Below are 13,362 nucleotides of genomic sequence, written 5' to 3' on the forward strand. Positions count from 1 at the left end.
CAAGAGTGTAAGCCCAATAAGGTAACAGACTTTAGCTGTTTTTTTTTAATTCACAGAAATATTCCAAACTTCTACAATAATGCTAGGTATATAGTAGGGTCTCAATACATATTTATTAAAAAACGAATGCATGAATTATTCTCTGTGATGCATATAAAGCAATAAGGAAGGCATGCTCTATCACACTTATACAACTTATGAAAAAAATTAGCTTTCCATTCTTAAAATGTCATTACTCTTCTTAATGTCAGTCATATGGCTTAATTTACAAACACAGATTCATTTGGAACAGATTTTGAAATTACTAATTTGAGTATAAATCTTTATTTTAGTAGGGAACTCACTTATCCACATAAGATTTTGAAATTACTACTTTTGAGTGTAAACCTTAATTTTAGTAGTGCACTCACTTACCTACATAGTCTATATACATGATGGATAGTGTATGAGAAAAACCAGAGTCAAAATATTTATTTATATTGCTATTTCTATACTTATTACAGGACTTCTATTTCTATACTCCAGTGTATCAGCACCATAACCTAGGTATTTAAATAAATTTCATTTGTCTGGTCATATCTGTTATAAAGAATTCATTTTGTTGGTACACACTTCACTTGAGAATAGAAACCATTAGAAAGGTGGATTTAATAAATATTGTAAAACCAGAGAACAGAACTGGGTTGGGCAATGACAGCCAATGAATAGATGATATGAGAGAAATGGGAGGATGACAATCGAGAGGGTAAGGGCTTTGAGCTATATGAAAAAGATTCGAACTAACTGCAATAAAGAATTTGAGGCTGGGCGCGGTGGCTCATGCCTGTAATTCCAGCACTTTGGGAGGCCGAGGCGGGCAGATCACAAGGTCAGGAGATCAAGACCATCCTGGCTAACACGGTGAAACCCCGTCTCTACTAAAAATACAAAAACAAACAAACAAACAAACAAAACTAGCCGGGCGTGATGGTGGGCGCTTGTGGTCCCAGCTACTCGGGAGGCTGAGGCAGGAGAATGGTGTGAACCTGGGAGGCGGAGCTTGCAGTGAGCTGAGATTGTGCCACCGCACTCCAGCCTGGGTGACAGTGCCAGACTCTGTCTCAAAACAACCAACCAACCAACCAACAAACAAAAACAAAAACAAAACCCAAAGAATTTGATGGGAAGTTAAAAAAAAATAGACGAATAAAAACAAATACTGACTAGTACCTAAGCCCCAGCAGACATTAAACACTGTGTATTTGGAGTAAGCCCAACTGCAGAGTTATATTAATTTCTGTAATAATATTCAACAGCTTAAAGGTATACTGAATGAAAGGTTAGGTTAACCCAAGATTAGGGAGTAGAATGAAGTGAAATTCAGTTAGAAGGGAAGAAAGATGGAAATACATATTCTCTACCCTCCATTGTACTACCAAACTAAAACAATAAATTCAAATATTTCCCACCTTATGACCATTCTAAGTATATATATCTTAATACTGATTTTAGTTCATATTTTAGCTAATATTGGTTAAAAAACATGTTCTGGCTGAGTTAAAAATCTGACCCAAGCTAATGGTAGAGCTGATAAATAATCTTTAAATTTCTACAGATTTGATTGCCAGTTCTCCAGGCAATAAATTCTCTTAGGTGTTTTTTAGTTGAAAATGTCTTGATTTCCTCTTCATTTCTGAAGCAAAAGCCTATGTGTGAAACTTTACATTTTTAACAAAATCATTTGGGAACCAATATTTTAATAGCTGGAAAGTCTCTGGGCTATTCCCAGCTAGAGCTAAAGAGGTAATGATTTTTTTATACCATGTGAATCCTTTTATCCCCTCTTCACAATTCTGGTAAAAACAGAACAAAACAAAACAAAACACTCATAACCAAGCACATTCATTTAACCAATTCATTCAACCAAAATTTACTATGTTTCTGCTACACACCAAGCAGTCAATATATGGGGTAACCAATGGCTTATGATGGGGCCTGGCATAAAAAGATAAATTTAGGCAAACAGATATCCTCTCTTAGCAGTCTGAGCCATACCCAAAAGAATATAAACCATTCCATTATAAAGACACACGCATACGTATGTTCATTGCAGCACTATTCACAATAGCAAAGACACGGAAGCAACCTAAATGCCCATCAATGATAGACTGGATAAAGAAAATGTGGTACATGTACACCATGGAATACTATTCAGCCATAAAAAAACAATGAGATCGTGTCATTTGCAGGAGCGAGCTGGAGGCCGTTATCCTTAGCAAAGTTATACAGGAACAGACAACCAAATGCTGCATGTTCTCACTTAGAAGTGGAAGCTAAATGATGAGAACACATGAACACATAGAGGGGAATGACATACTGGGGCCTATCAGAGGGTGAAGGATGGAAAGAGGGAGAGGATGAAGAAAAATAACTAATGGGTACTAGGCTTAATACTTGGGTGATAAAATAATCTCTACAACAAATCCCATGATACAAGTTTACCTATGTAGCAAACCTGCCCACATACCCCAAACTTAAAATAAAAGTTAAAAAAAAGAAATCCAAGTCAACAGACAGTAAGCTAGTGAGACACGTCACGGAGAAATGAGAGCTAAAAGGCTACAATGTGGAGTGGGTCAAAGGGTCATGACAGCTATGTGAAAGAAGTTCAGAGGAGGCAAGAGTAAGTCATGGAGAGAACAAGAGTGGACAGAATTTAAGTTTCTTCTGAAGAAGAAATAACATGGACCACAAAAGAGAGACGGCAAAGGTCTTGCCCCAGAACTGTCCCACTGGTTCTTGCAGTTCCAGTTCCAGGGAACTTTCATGTACAGAATACAACAGGCTTCATGTGCATAGTCAGTGAGTTTCTGATTTTCCATCTAAGGGGAGCCTAAGTAGAAGCTGACATTTGAATAATTATCTCACCATTCATTTCTGTGAGGACACATGGTACTCTATTGTAAATTTACATACAAGGCTCTGCATCCTGAGTACACATCCACACGCAGGACATATAACTCTCCTTTAGTTTTCTATGATTTCACATTTCTTCTCTTCACAGAATCTTGACTCTAAGAGGTAAGCTACAGTCTGAACATGTAAGCTTTGAGTGGGCATGGAAGACTTGTGTATTACTAATATTTCCGTCTTAGAGATTCTGTGAGGGAAGACAGGCCATGTGTCCAGTTGGAAGAGTATTTGTTTTGTGGCTGTGAAACTCTAGATGGGAATTCTGGCTCCATTGCTAGTCATGTGACTATAGTCTGTTCTCATGCTGCTAAATAAAGACATACCCGAGACTGGGTAATTTATAAAGGAAAGAGGTCTAATTGACTCACAGTTCCACATGGCTGGGGAGGCCCCACAATAGCGTGGAAGACAAACGGGGAGCAAAGTCTCGTCTTACATGGTGGCAGACAAGAGAGCATGCGCAGGGAAACTCCCCTTTATAAAACCATCAGATCTTATGAGACTTATTCACTATCAGGAAAGCACATGAAAGACCTGCTCCCATGATTCAACTGCCTCCCACCAGGTCCCTCCCACAACATGTGGGGATTATTACAATTCAAGGTTAGATTTGGGTGGGGACACAGAGCCAAGCCATATCCACCACTTTTATCCACCAATCCTTAGTTGATGTCAATTAAAAAATATAGATTTAAAAATTTCACTCTCAAGTAGGTTGTGGAAATACTGTATGTAGCAGCAGTTACTAGCAGCACGTGGAAGACAGCCAATAATCTTTACTTCCATGCATGACTTGCTCATGGTCACACCTGAGCATGAGCAAGAGTCTCTTCTGAAACCCACTCATAACTCAATTGTATCCTTCAGCCCAAGCATTTCTACATGTTCATGAAAATAAATTCAGGTGATATTCAAGCCTGGATACTCTTATCCTCCAGATTCTTTTTGAAGACACTGCTCCATATTCTTCCTTCCTTCTTGATATCTTAAGGTGCCTTCTTTTATCATTTCCTTTCTTCTGAAAAAGCTTCCTTTAGCCATTCTTTCAGTTAAGGATTCCTGGCAATACATTCTGTTAGTTTTTCTTCAGCTGGGAATGTCTTGATTTCTCGTTCATTTCTGAAGGATACAGGATTTTGAGTTGACAGTTCTTGTTTTAGCATTTGAAAAATGTCCCGCTTCCTTCCAGACTCCATGGCTTGTGATGAGAAATCCACTGTCATTAGAATTGTTTGTCACCAATAAGTAAGGTGTCATCTTTTTCTTGCTGCTGTCGAGGTTTTATCTTTTTCCTCAGTTTTCAGAAATTTGACTATGATGGATTTTGGCATGGATTTCTCTGAAGCTGCCCTCTTTGGAAGTTTACCTTAACTTCTTGAATCTGCAGATTTATGTCTTTTGCAAAAATTGGAATATTTTCAGCCATTTTTTTTTTCCTTTCCTACTTTTTTCACCTCTCCTCTGGGACTCTAAGGACATAAATGTTACATCTTTTGTTATAGTCCCACAGTTCCCTGAGGGCTGTTTTCATTCTTTTCTTCAGTCTTTTTTTTCTCTGTTTTTCATATTGGTCAATTTCTATTGCTCTGTCTTCTAGTTCCCTGATTCCTGATTCTTTCTTTCTTTTTTTTTGAGACGGAGTCTCGCTCTGTCGCCCAGGCTGGAGTGCAGTGGCCGGATCTCAGCTCACTGCAAGCTCCGCTTCCCGGGTTCACGCCATTCTCCTGCCTCAGCCTCCCGAGTAGCTGGGACTATAGGTCCCCATCACCACGCCCGGCTAATTTTTTTTTTTTTGTATTTTTTTTTTAGTAGAGACGGGGTTTCACCGTGTTAGCCAGGATGGTCTCCATCTCCTGACCTCGTGATCCGCCCGCCTCCGCCTCCCAAAGTGCTGGGATTACAGGTGTGAGCCACCGCGCCCAGCCCCCTGATTCTTTCTTATGTTCTCTCATTTTACCATTGAACACATCAATTGAGTTTTGTATTTAAGTGACTGCAGTTTTAAGTCCAAAATTTCCATCTTTATATCTTCTACTACTTTGATGAGACTTTCTGTTGTTTCATTTGTTTCAGTCACACTTGTAGTTGCTTAATGCAATTTTATAATGGAGGCTTTAAGATTTCTGCCAGATAATTATAGTATCTCTGTTATGTTAATGTGGGCATCTATCAATTATTTTTTAAGATCCAGCTTGAGGTTTTCCTGGGTCTTGGTATGATGAGTAATTTTTAATTGAAATCTTGACAATTTTGGTATAATATTAAGAGACTCTTGATCTTACTTAAACTTTCTGCTTCTGCTAGCCTTCCTTGGTGTCAGTCTGGCAGGGGAAGTGGAGAACGCCACCTCCTTAATACCAGACAGAAGCCCAGGTATCTTACTTGGCTTTCTTGGACACCCGAGGGGCATGGCTTCTGGTTACTGCTGGAAGGAGGTGAGAATTCTGGCTCTCCAGTAAGCCTGCACTGATACACCCCTGGCTGAGAGGTGCAGGCACGCCTTGTTGCTGCTCCCTAGTTGGCCTTCACTGACACCGTAAGAAGGAGGAAAGGAGAGTGGCCTTATTACCACATGGTGATGATGAAGGTCCCCAGTCTCTACTACACCTCCTCTACTACTACTGCAGAAGGGAGGAGGAGGGACACCTCATTACTCTCAGGTGAGGATAGAAGTCCAGGCTTCTGACATGGGATGGGGGTGACGGCTCATTTTTTCCCCAGTGGGGATGTGAGACTGCTTGGCAAGGGTGGACATCTAAGATCCCTACTTGTCCTTTGCTTGCATGGATGGGTGTAGGGATGGAATATTTATCTGTGGTGTTGGGTGAAGTACAGGATTTATGTCTAAAAGTTTTCTCTCTTGCTAGGCTGCCCCTTTCCTGGCTCTTTGGTTAGAGAAAGCAGGCTTTTTGTCTGTGCCTCTTGTTGTTTCTGGGTTGTTGGGCTTCTTTGGCTCTAAGTGTGAGATACGTGATGAAAAAAATCCCAGGTAATCCACCACTGTGTTGTTTCTTGGGTCTTGAGATCCCTAGCCAATCTGCCTTCTCTCCACCTTTCAGTCTTCTTATATGAGTTTTATATATAAAGGTCTTTAGTTGTATAGTGTGAGAAGCATAGAGAAAAGTAAATCTATTCCATCTTCTTGGAAGCAAAAGTCTGCCTCCGTTAGCTTTCTAATACATAGTATTTCCACCTTAGATTGTAGGTATTTCATAGGACAATGTTAATTCTGATTGTCAAATTAGCAACATGAACTCTTTACACTCAACCCTTTTGCCAGAGAATATGTGATGCTAAACTTTCTGCTTTCCAATTACCATCAATGCTAAGTAGTGAGAAGTCATTATTAATGGAGTATTACCAGAGAGTTCACAGTCTAGTCATATAAAAAGTTTTGTCCGTAGGTCAATTCAGACTACAAAACCTGAATCAGAAATTCTTATGCTAAAATGTGCTGATAGTACTAAGCCCATGTTGAGCAACATTATTTTTAAAAAGAATATGAATAATTTTTAAAGTCTAATTTTCATTATTTTAGGGGTGTTATTAAGAGTACAATTCACTACATTTCACAGCATCCCTTTAAGAGGACAAGGGAAGAAATTCCCTCAGCTTTGTACTATAAGAAGCTGAACAACCAATTTATTTTATATTTTAAAAGTTATAAAGCCAATAATTTCCTTCTTTGGCAATGGTTCCTGGATCCTTCAGGAACCTTAGGATCAAATTTGGTAATGACATAGATTTTCATACCCTTGATTTCATTTTGTTTTTCAATTGAGATTTTACTTTTACCCAGATTTCCTCATGTGTTGTTTTTCCAGTAGGACAGTATGCACTTGGGTACCTGATCTCATTTATTTCAGAAACACATGGGTGAATAAATACATTAGAAAAACACAGTGGGTTCATAAGCCCTCAAAGGACAGGAAACAAACCTCAGATCTCTCCTTAACTCATCAGAGAAACTTAATACATGCTGCCATTTTGATCCCAAATGTCCTCCTTTTCAAGAGGCCCAAAAAAGAATCTTTTTTTTTTTTTGTCACATAACTTACATTGTATTTGTGAGATGGAGACTTTTAAAAGGGACAGACACACACAGTGATTACCTGGAGGACTGAAGCACCACTATGGAGAAACTGAAGACCACTTTCAGCAGAGTCAATTCCACCAGTAGCCAAAATGGGAAATCCAGGCAGAGCACGAGCAATGGAGGTCACAGCTCTCAAAGCAATAGGTCTGATTGCTGTCCCTACACAAAGTCAGAATAATCAATGGTTAGCACACTGACCACTTGAGTATACTGTCTTATATTACTTCTATTACTATCATGTGATGACGGTGTCATACCGGACAAATTTCAAATTACTTTATCTCTGTTTAAGATGTGTACATATGTGGTATATAAATGCTATGTTTTAAGGCATGTTAATTTGTCAATGGATTTTTTTTTTAATTTTAAGGACTTTGATACTAATATTGAATTTAGATATGTTATACAAGTAGGTGTAGCAAACACAGAATTCTCTATGCACGCATATTATATGCATATTACATTTTGATATACAGTAATGTGTAAAAGACTGCATAGAACATTTGAGCATCGGTGGCTCACGCCTGTAATCCCAGCACTCTGGGAGGCCAAGGTGGGTGGATCACCTGAGGTCAGGAGTTTGAGACCAGCCTGGCCAACATGGCGAAATCCCATCGCTACTAAAAATACAAAAACAAAAATTAGCCAGGTGTGGTGGCAGGCGCCTGTAACCCCAGCTAGTTGGGAGGCTGAGGCAGGAGAACTGCTTGAATCCAGGAGGCAGAGGTTGCAGTGAGCCGAGATCACACCACTGCACTCCAGCCTGGGTGACAGAGTGAGATTCTGTCTCAAAAACAAACAAACAAAAAACAACAAGGAACAGCAGATTTTGAAAAGAAAAACAATCACATATAGTGCATCAATAGACATACAGCTATGTTATGTTTCTGCAAAGTACTAAGCAGCTGTTGTGAACATAGACTCTGTTAAAAAAGGCAAGGTGCTGATGAACTTACAGATTCCATGTTGCTTTTTATATGTACTTCCCACAATTTGAAAAAAAAATTGGGAGTCTAATTCAATTTTTCACATATTAGAAAGTTTTAATCAAGTTAAAGAGAATTTACTAGAATCCAGTAGAGTGTTTGCATTTAGTATTTAAATATTTAATTAGCCAGACATTACCAGTATATTATTCCCTAATAGTAATAAAAATTGTATAGATGGAAAGAATACTTTGGGGCTATTTTTTAAATGAATATATTGTACTAAAGCTACTTTGAATTATCAAATGTTAAACATCCCAGAGTACATTGATGCTTTCATAATAAATGAATATAATTTGATATTCCTGGTGTTCCCTTATAAGTCAGGGGTCCTTTAAGCATTTTCTGAACTAAAGACAGTTCAATTTATGCAAGAATATGACATTGCCTTAAACCAGGGCTCCACAAACACCATAACCAAACAACTGGTTCAGCCTCATGTGGTGAGTTCTTTGTCATCACCTCCGCCACCACTAGTCACCAGCAATATCAATATGTATTTACTGGAGTGCTTACTCTGAGGTAGCACACACAGCTTTCCTTTAAAAACTGGCCAGAACTTAAAATTAAATTAAATTAAATTTAAAAAATAAAATAAAATAATTAAATAAGAAAAGAAACAAAAAGTTAAAAAAACAAGCTTTCAATCTGAAAGGGCTAGATACCATATGATTCCAACGATATGACATTCTGGAAAAGAAAAACTGTGGAGACAGTGAAAATATCAGTGGTTGTAAGGAGTGAACGGGAGGGATAAATAGGCAGAGCAAAGAGGATTTTTAGGACAGTGAAAATCTGTATATACTATAATGGTAGATGCATGTTGTTATACATTTACACACACAAAAAACTTACTTAGAGAATGTATCTGTTACACTCGTAGAATGCACAACACCAAATGTGAAACCTATTGTAAAGTTTGGACTTTGGGTGGTTAGGCTGAATGTGTCAATGCAAGTTCATCGATTATAACAAATGTATCACTCTAGTGGGGAATGTTGATAATGAAGGAGGTCATGCATGTGTTGGAGCGGTGTATATACTGAATATCTGTGTACCTTATTCTCAATTTTGCTGTGAACCTAAACTGGTTTAAAAAATAAAGTCTAAAAAAGAGCCTGGGAGTGGTGGCTCACACCTGTAATCCTAGCACTCTGGGAGGCCGAGGCAGATGGATCACCTGAGATCGGGAGTTTGAGACCAGCCTGGCCAAGATGGTGAAGCCCCATCTCTACTAAAAAATACAAAAATTATCTGGACGTGGTGGCACGCACCTGTAATCCTAGCTACCTGGGAGGCTGAGGCAGCAGAATCGCTGGAACCCGGGAGGCAAAGGCTGCAGTGAGCTGAGATCGCGCCACTGCACTCCAGCGTGGGCAACAAGAGCAAGATTCCGTCTCAAAAAAATAAAAATAAAATAAAATGAAAGAAAAGAAAAGAAAAGAAAAGAAAATATAGGTGGCTTTCTTTTTATCCTGTTCATATCTGTTTCAGATAAAATCGAACCTTTTCACGACTAATGCTTTTGTACTCAACACAACAATGTTTGTGGAAATGTCTACTTGTGGCTCCCACACCTAAAACATCTTCCTCCACATATTACTATAGTATTTCTTAGTTAGGAATATTGAGTACTGACACTTCAAAATTCATAACAGACATTTTGAATACAAAGTGTTAAGTTGCGCAAATTAGAAAATGGACATTAAGATTCTAATTCTATATTATCTATCAGTGATTCCTCACAGTTTTTATGTTTTAACCATAAAAAGGCTAATAGTGGACAGAATTTATAGTGAGAATACAAAAACACACATATGTATATACACATCTTTAGTTATACTAAAAAATCTACATAACAATAAAAGTTAAAGAAAGGCATTTTTAAAGAAATCTATAACAAACTTTTTGATAGACACACAGCTATCTCCGCACAATATAACTGACACAGTCAATACATATTAACCCAGTGGCTTCTTTACATACACACTACTTTGAAGTAATAAAGAAATATTGTTTTTTTTTCTCCCTTATTTAGTTGACCCAAGAGAGTAAATTTGAGCTAAGTAGATAAATAATTTATTTCTATCTCCACTGTTAGAAGACTATCATTAACAGTAAGGGGTAAAATTTCAAAGTGGTATACAGGGATTTGGCCACATATTCCAATTGATATTAATGGACATAAAATGGCAACACAGCTTTGAAAAATCAACCAGTGACACTTAAAGGGCAACATTACTACACAGGTGTTAAAAAAATCAGCAAATTCTTATTGGCATTTGAAGATGTTCAATTAGGTCAATAAGACATTTTCTAATTTATGTTTTTATTCCTTTCTAAGAATTTTTATAATGTACCTAATGAACAGAAAAACAATTCAAAAATAAAAGTATTTTTTTTTAAAATTTAAGAGTAACTATGTTCTCTGAGGAAATGAGATCCAAAAAATGAAGAAATGATCTCTCTGTTGCTGGACTATAGTAAAGTCAGTTTTTATTTCCATTATAAACCCAATTTGATTTTTTTATAGCTCAACTGATTTAATATGAAATATAATCTACCTGTTCTCAGCATTTTTATGGGGAATAGGTTTTAAGAATGACTTCACCCACTAAGAATGGTTTCTAGAAGGAAACTGAAGGTATATAAAAAGATCTTTCTAAATTGTTATACAGAATTCATTTTTAGTTTTAAAATGACAAATGAAATAATAATAGGTTCAAGATAAAAATAAAACTTTTGGTTTAAAAGAAAATACATATATCAATGCCATACAAAATTGTACATATGCCAATTAAAATCATAAAGACTTCCTGAATTACATTTATTGAGATAAAGGTCTTTTAAAATTCTGTCACTGCTACAGCGATTAATGATTTTAGACCAAAGACTAGGGAGGAAGAAGCCAGTGTGAGAAGTTCAAGGAATGTGTATACGGGCTCTATCCTTAAGGAAAAAACAAGGTTTAAATCAAGAAATTGAAATCCTATACACTTAAATGAACTAATAGGTAACATGCAATTTAAATTAAGCCCTCATCTACATGGGGTGGCCAGTTGAACCTAATGGGGAATTCAGTTACATCAAGTCATTCTGCTTCAACTGTGTGGAATCCTCCAATAAAAATCAAGCCACTCTGAGTTCCTACGTTTTGAAACAAGCTGCAGGTTCGAACAAACAAACAAAAAATAAACTGGACTATGAGTTGCAACATTGCTACCAGGAACTTTGATTTGCATTATGTGGCTCTCCTGTTGGACTAGACTGAACTGTAACTTTTGGTCTCTAATCAATCTAGGCCCTCCATGTAGTCACAATTTAAAATACAAATCAGTGTGTTGAATTCATAGATTGTCTTAGATAAACTATACAGAACATTTTTGGATTGATTCATGTTTTAGAAAAACATTTTAGTAATCCAGAGATTTTGAATTGTTAATCAATCTGATTTTGGTGAAAAGTATTTTTCTTAAGAAAATGAACTCTGTTTGTCAGATATCATTTTAAATACAATTTCAGAAACACTATCATTGGCTATAGTATTACATATTGATATGTGTGTATTAATGTATTATGACAATCAGGTTCCTTACTCAATCTTCATTTATCCATTCATCTGTCTATCCACAAAATATTTTTTAAGCACCTATGGCTTTTTCTTCCTGGTTCATCAGTTTGTGTCCTAACTATATATGTACGCTTGACTCACAAAACACCAGGTCTTACTGTTGTAGTAGGTTATTTCAAGGTAATAATTTGAATCCAGTTACTCATTCTCTACCAGTATTCCATTAGAAACAATTCACATTTGTTAGAGCATTATACATTTTATAAATACTATTAATATGAATTCTATCAAGAAGACAACTTGAGGATGAACTAGCTACCAACATCAGACAGACAACTGGGTCAACTGCTGAGGTTCAAATCTTAAGTTCCATTTATAAGCTGTGTGACTTTGTGAAACATTTTAAATCTTACTGAATCTCAATTTTGTCATCTATAAAATAATAAAAAATATAATAACATCTTCATAGAACTGTTTTGAAGAATAAATTACATAATATATAAAAGGCCATTTATTATTATTATAAAATTATTAAAAGGCCATTTTTATTATTTTACATAATAAAAATTGTAGAAGTGTTTGCTGTTATAATTTGTACTACCCTCAAGGACAATTGCTTTCAGAGGCAGCATTTATGTAGTTTACTTTGACATTACCTTCTGTGTTCTTGTGTGTTTAGTGATGCAATTAAAGCCAATTTTTAAATTGGAGACAAAAGCATGATGCCTATGATGACAGAACTTTATCCTCTGAAACCTTAAGAGGACCACACACATCCCCTCCTTTTTCTCTTTTCCTAACAGCTGCCATTTAGCAGTGTCATAATGTTGAAGAAGATTACTTTGACTCCAAAGGAAAAAAGTCTCAAAGGCTGACATCAATATATTTAAGAATTTTTTTTTTTTTGAGAAGCAAAATATACATGGATTTTAATGACAATATCTGAACTCAAGTTTATTGGTGAAAAGGAGGCAGAGATGTACTTCGCATGACTAAATCCTTGAAGAAGAAAGGATTTTTTTAATGAGCAAGAGAGTGTGGGACATATGCTAAATAACTGGAATTTTGAATAATTGAGTTTAATTCTGTTTGTTTTTTTCCCCCTAATCATTTGACTCCTAGGACAGCGACTGTTACACAATTAATTGTTAGAACTAAGTCCACAATAAACTCCCTGATAATAGTTCTAGCTGGCAATAAAACAGAAATTGGGTTATAATACTCATTCGTGCTCACTGTGTATGCAAAAAGAAAATGTAGTTTTAATTTGCTTACATTAATTAAAATATAATGAATTAAGTGGATAACAAATTCATTAGAAATTGAACCTTGACTGTCTAACTGTTAATAGTTTTAGCATCATCCAAAAGAAAAAAAATTAGTAAATCAAGAATTTCAAGGATTTAGGAGGTGAGAGATTGATTTTTATAAACTACGTATAAATGAAGCACCAACAAATTTATGCTTTACTAAAACAAGTGTAAAATGTTAATGAAGTTAATATACTAATAAATACATGAGACACAGCTATTTAAAAATAACATCTTTACACATGGATTAGAGTCCTCTGAGAATATTTGCATAATTCAACCAGAAACTGAAGTACTAAAAAGATCTAGGGTTATACGTAGAGATACATAATTTAAAGAGAAGGAAGGGAAAAAATAAAGTTGATTATTTGATTTTATTTTAGTGTTTTTAGAAAAGCTAAAAATTTTCTTCTGAAAATGTTTTAATTTTAGTTGAATTTTTCATAT

The 13,362-nt window shown here is 36.2% G+C and overlaps 1 protein-coding gene across 5 annotated transcripts in view; it reads right to left on the reverse strand.

Moving 5' to 3' along the window:
• DPYD (dihydropyrimidine dehydrogenase) overlaps positions 1-13,362 on the reverse strand; it is an 869,249-nt gene that overhangs the window by 161,537 nt on the left and 694,350 nt on the right. For all 5 annotated transcript variants that reach the window (XM_031654381.1, XM_031654339.1, XM_031654360.1 and 2 more), the window contains one exon: positions 7,065-7,207. In XM_031654381.1, coding sequence (XP_031510241.1) covers positions 7,065-7,207 — 143 coding nt within the window. The remainder of the gene's footprint in view (positions 1-7,064; positions 7,208-13,362) is intronic.

This window comes from Papio anubis, chromosome 1 (genome assembly GCF_008728515.1).
Source record: "Papio anubis isolate 15944 chromosome 1, Panubis1.0, whole genome shotgun sequence".
NCBI classification, from domain to species: Eukaryota; Metazoa; Chordata; class Mammalia; order Primates; family Cercopithecidae; genus Papio; species Papio anubis.